Genomic DNA, 5,032 nt, shown 5'->3' with positions numbered 1-5,032 from the left:
AATTTCTTCAGTTATGTCAACGATCTATCAATGAAATAGGATTTCAAGGCTGAACAAAGAGCAGTGCGACATTAAATTAAAAAAAAAAAAAAAAAGGTTTATGTACAATCAGTAAGCAAGTCTCGAAAGCTATGTACAGAGGTCAAATTTTACATTTGGAAAAAAAAAAAAAAATTGTGATATTTGCCGTGTCAATATGGCAGTCTTCCCTAGGCCAAACATAAAAAAAAACTGCTATGACAACAATGGTTACAACAAAGAATAGCCATTGCTGAATCAAAATACAACTACATCAAAGAATCTGGGGTGGGGGGTGGGGGTGGGGTGAACAAATTGTGAGGCACGCTGTGCAGCTCACATTTCTTTGGCGTGAGACCACATTTCACCATCTGCATTTTAAGGTAAACATATACCAGAGTCAGTATCGGTTACAAGGTTACTTGTGCAAGATTTTCAGAGATTTGCTGTCTGGGAGTGTAAAGCTCAGACAATTCAGAGCCTGTTCAGACATAAATGACAATGAGAAGTACATCTCAAACACACCAAAGTTGAAATCACTGGGCTGCTTTAACGCAGGAAAATGACAAGGTGTTACAGTGCCAACAACCGACAGTAATTTGTTGTTACAAGAGCTGCTAATTTCATGCACACTTACACCGAGAAAATGCAAATAAATCAAGCAAGCATTTGTATTTTGACTCCAATACATCTGATATTTCTCTACGATTTTCCCACCGCAAGGTTATGGAAAGCAAAAGTACACAATGTCAGATGTTTGCTACTCACCTGTTGAACTGAACACAGACTGTGAAATGTGCGAATCAAGGTGCTACATGCTAAGTCATCAGACATGCCACTAAAACAACTGAGTCCACGTTAATAAAAAACAAAACAAAAACAAAAACTCTGCAGTAAGCAATGCCAGTACAACAAATATAACAAGAGAAAAAACACTCAAGACAGGACCGTACATACTTTACACAAATGTCTTTCATGGAGGAAAAAAGAAAAAAAAAGAAACTACACTGAATGCAAGTTAAAAGGCATTACAGACATCAGGCATTCAGAGTATGCTCTACTCCTTGTATTGTGTAATGCAAACCATGTACGAGCCACTGCCATTCCATACTTCTACCGCCAAGGCTATGATGCAGTTCTTCACAGCCACGGAGGTCTAAACCCCATTCCTCAAGAGTCAACAATCATATCTTTCTCTCTCCCTGTCCGCAGCCTGTCGCCGGATTGGCCGGTGGGGCGCCGACGAGATCCCGCCTCCTCCTCCCTCTGACAGAGTGATTGACATACACGCTGACCAGTGCTCGCCCACAGCTCCTTCCAAAACTCCTTCACGGCTAACACAGCGGCCATACGGCCAGCGTTCACATCTTACGTTTGCTAAGAACTGGATTTAAAAAAAAAAACCAAAAAACAAAAAAAAAAACCGCCTCATTTCCGACAGGTTCTGTGAGGAGTTTGTTTTTTCTGATTTTCTATCCGGCAGCGACTCCTTTCATCAAGCCACGGCAACTCAAAGTTTCTGACAGACAGGAAGAGAAAACCGATCATTTATCAATTCTACGTGGAATTGTAAATGCAGTTTGTGGTTGTGAACCTCACAGTGAGAAGCCATTCAACCCTAAATACATTTCTAATTATCACAAGCAAATACCGACAATGCAAATACAAATACAAATGCAAATACAGAGGGAGTAATACAAGACTTACTGCTGAGTTAGATTCGGCAAAGGTCGGCCAAACGCCACCACCGGCAGAAATGGCGTGATTACTATAGACCCCACTGAAGGGTGGGGGGGGGGGGGGGGAGAGAGATACAAATTCATATGAGGCTTTTCAGGTCAAATCATATTAAACAGGAGGGCTGAGGCTTTGCTCTGTCCAACATCCATCTAACTGCAGTGAGTCTAAATGAGAGAAAACGTTGTAGTGCTGAGCTGTTTAGAACAGAATGGATATTTAAGCTTAGAGACCTAAACATGAGCCTTCGGGACAAATCATACCATCTTCGACGTCAGGGTAGAAGGAGGAAAACTCAGGCTCTCTCTCCTGAATGCCGCTCTTTTTCTTCTCCATGCGCTGTTGTAGCCTCTGCAGCATCCGCTGCTCCCGTATCCTCTGAATGTCCCACCTGGTGAGAGAGGGAGGAGTGAAAGGAAATACAGACAAATGAAAGAAAGAAAGAAAGAAAGAAAGAAAGAAAGAAAGAAAGAAAGAAGAGAACTGTTGCTACATCTGAGAAACCCTGGGCAGATATCACACACAAACACAAATTAAAAAAAATGAGCTTTTATTTTGAAGGATAAAAACAAAACACATTTGACTAATCTTGTGTACGCCAGTGCTCACCTCTTCCTTCGCTTCTCATCCAACTCCAGCTTAGAGTGACGTTTCAAAAAGACACCGTCGTCCAGGCTCTGAAAGATAAGGGACGAATGCAGCAGGCTGTGTTTTTATTTGAAAAAGAACAGACTGTACATTCAATCATTAAACTGTGCTAAAGCCATTAAACTTATCTTAATTATTATTATTCTTGAACAGAGCCTCTACCTCTGGGATGTCGAACATTTCATCTTCCCTCAGGGGCTCTACGCTGTTCTCTCTCCATGATGGGACTGCACAAATTGAGACATGTTTTGATTTTAGCATTTGTGAATTCACAGACAAAAACAGTTCACTCTCAGTTTAACAACTAAAGACATTCTCAAGGATGTTTCGAAATGTCTAGTTTTTGAGGTTATCAGCTTGTCTTCTGAATACAAGCAGAAGAACCATAAGCACGTTGCTCTTGGATAGGGGGGACAAACTCACTAGCGACATCCTCCTCTTTTCTGGGAGACGTCTCATGAAGCGGAGAGAGTGGAGGCTGATGCCAGCAGCATAAGTACATTTCTGTAGTTGTCATGTAAGGCAGATCTGCAGTGTCCTCCTGAGGATCCTCTGTATCGGCTTGGTCCACCGGATGCCCAGACACCACGTTATTCTCTGGCGTTTCTTTATTCCGTAGGTCCCTCTGACACGGAGAGGTTGAACCCGTCTCTGACTTCTGTGGCGAAAGTTTGGAAGATTTCCCACGCGTCCTCTGTGCCTTAGAGTCCAAAAAGCTGAACTTCCTAAAATGAAATGAAAAGTAGCAGGTCAGCACCATGACCAGTCGTGACGGAGAACTTCGACGACATGAGAGGACAGATTCCAGACGGGTCTAGACTTTACCTCTTTTGGACTTTGCTACCCCGACTGAGCGCCTGAGCTTTCGGAGCTGACTCTTTCGACTTGTCGTCCAAATCCAAATCCCAGAAATCATCCGTGTCGGGGATCCACCTCTCCAACGGCTGAAAGAGACGTTTGTCACGCGGCTCTTTACTGAGAAGCTGCAACCGACGTTCCATCCTCTCGATCCGCGCCAGCAGCTGAGAAGAGACAAAAATTGCATAAAAGACCACTTTCAAGACACTGCAAAATCCTAATCTTTGACAGCTTCATGCGTGTTCTTAAAAAAAATCAGTGAGACAACAAGGTTATTCGAAAAGCAACGCTAACTTGTCAATGTACGTAAACGTAACAACTGTGGAACCAGCTCTCCTAAAAGACAAGAGAGCACGCGTTTCAGGAAATCGCCACATTCCCAAACTCTTAACGCACGTACCGTGTCTCTGTCGGCTTTCAGCTCATCTATCTCCTTGTCCTTGGTCTGCAGCTGCTCTTGTTGCTGCTCTATAAGGTCCAGCTGAAGGAAGAGTAGTTGTCGAAGACAGGTGGCTTGAGAGTGAGGATGGTTTGGGCTCTTCCTGATGTTCTTTCTTTTACCCTCAGCGTTGAGCTCAAGCGGCGTCGCGTTGTGGGCCGTTACGGCATCCATCCCTCTGCTGTTAGGCTCCGTCCCCGAGTCCATCAAGTTAGTGTGTGAATTCATGGCGACAAATTCCGTCTTATGATCTATAGTGTTGGTCTGTCCGAGAGGAGCTTTGTTTTTTACAGGGGTTCCTTCGCCCCCCATTTGTTTCGTTACAGATTGCAATGTCTCTGCGCTCTCTGAACTGTCCCCCAAAGCCTCAGTTACTCCTGCTTTGCTTTGTTCAGTCGTCAATGAATGCCAGGTTCCTTTCAACGCGTGACTGTTGTACAGTTTCCGTGAATTACCGAGTAACTGGCCACCGCTGCTAAGTAGGTCGCCAAGAACTTCATGTATATCTGTGACTAAGGAACTAGGGTTTTTCAAGGTGGAATGTTTTGCTGTCGCTGACTGCGGTTTGAACACGTCGAGTTTCTCCTTGTCCAGCTTCAATTTTACATTTGTTAAGAAAGCCGGCCGCAGGTGCATGACGAACAAAACGACGAAAATTTAAAACATGCTTCGTAAAGGAACGATAGCACGCCATAGCGCCATGATGACGGCTTTCCAGTTATGGTTCCTGACGGGTACCAAGTTGAGATAAACCTTGACTGTCCACCCTATAATTAAAGACAATGACATTAACGTTGGTAAAGAATGGCGCTCAGACAGCCACAAGCCTTTGAATGACTATGTCACAGTCATCGCCTCCCACACAGAATAGTAATAAAGATGTGAATTTAAGCACCTGTCACAAACACAATCGTTAAACTAAAACAACAACTACACATTGGTTGAAGTTATCTTGGTGCTTCGGATATGACACAATTAATTAATTCACCATTTAGACTAATGTTAGCTGCAAGATCCAGCTCAACAGCAGTCAGTTAACGTCATTCACCCTCTATTTACACTCTCTGTGATCACTAAACTGACTGTAAATTATTACGCCAGGTGGCCGATTAGCTAGCAAACCACGTAACAAGAGACTATTTAATTCGGCTTAGATTTGCTGAGACTGATTCGGCTAGTTATCTGGCGAAATTAGCACTGGTATCAGCTTCAATCAGTTTGCAGCATTTCCTGGTTGCTTCTCCGTTTGCATTGGCTCTTTTATCAAAAGCCTTTGCTAGCAACTATAAAACACATAAGATGCAGATAGGTAATTTTCATCAGTATTCAGCT

The 5,032-nt window shown here is 43.4% G+C and overlaps 1 protein-coding gene across 2 annotated transcripts; it reads right to left on the bottom strand.

The window, feature by feature from the left end:
* Window positions 1-325: 325 nt before the first annotated feature.
* msl1b (MSL complex subunit 1b) lies at window positions 326-4,411 on the bottom strand. Of its 2 annotated transcripts, none has more exons than XM_030774063.1 (8): window positions 3,662-4,411; window positions 3,229-3,425; window positions 2,776-3,128; window positions 2,566-2,630; window positions 2,365-2,432; window positions 2,019-2,146; window positions 1,726-1,798; window positions 326-1,537 (listed from the first exon to the last, which is right to left on the bottom strand). In XM_030774063.1, the coding sequence occupies exons 1-8, from the start codon at window positions 4,334-4,336 to the stop codon at window positions 1,447-1,449; spliced, it is 1,650 nt and encodes a 549-aa protein (XP_030629923.1). In that variant the 5' UTR covers window positions 4,337-4,411; the 3' UTR covers window positions 326-1,446. The 2 variants fall into 2 exon arrangements, with proteins under 2 accessions (XP_030629923.1, XP_030629924.1); XM_030774064.1 differs by having other exon boundaries at window positions 2,827-3,128.
* Window positions 4,412-5,032: the final 621 nt, after the last annotated feature.

The sequence above is a fragment of the Chanos chanos genome, chromosome 5 (genome assembly GCF_902362185.1).
Source record: "Chanos chanos chromosome 5, fChaCha1.1, whole genome shotgun sequence".
NCBI lineage: Eukaryota > Metazoa > Chordata > Actinopteri > Gonorynchiformes > Chanidae > Chanos > Chanos chanos.
This window is presented reverse-complemented; position numbering and strand designations above follow the sequence as displayed.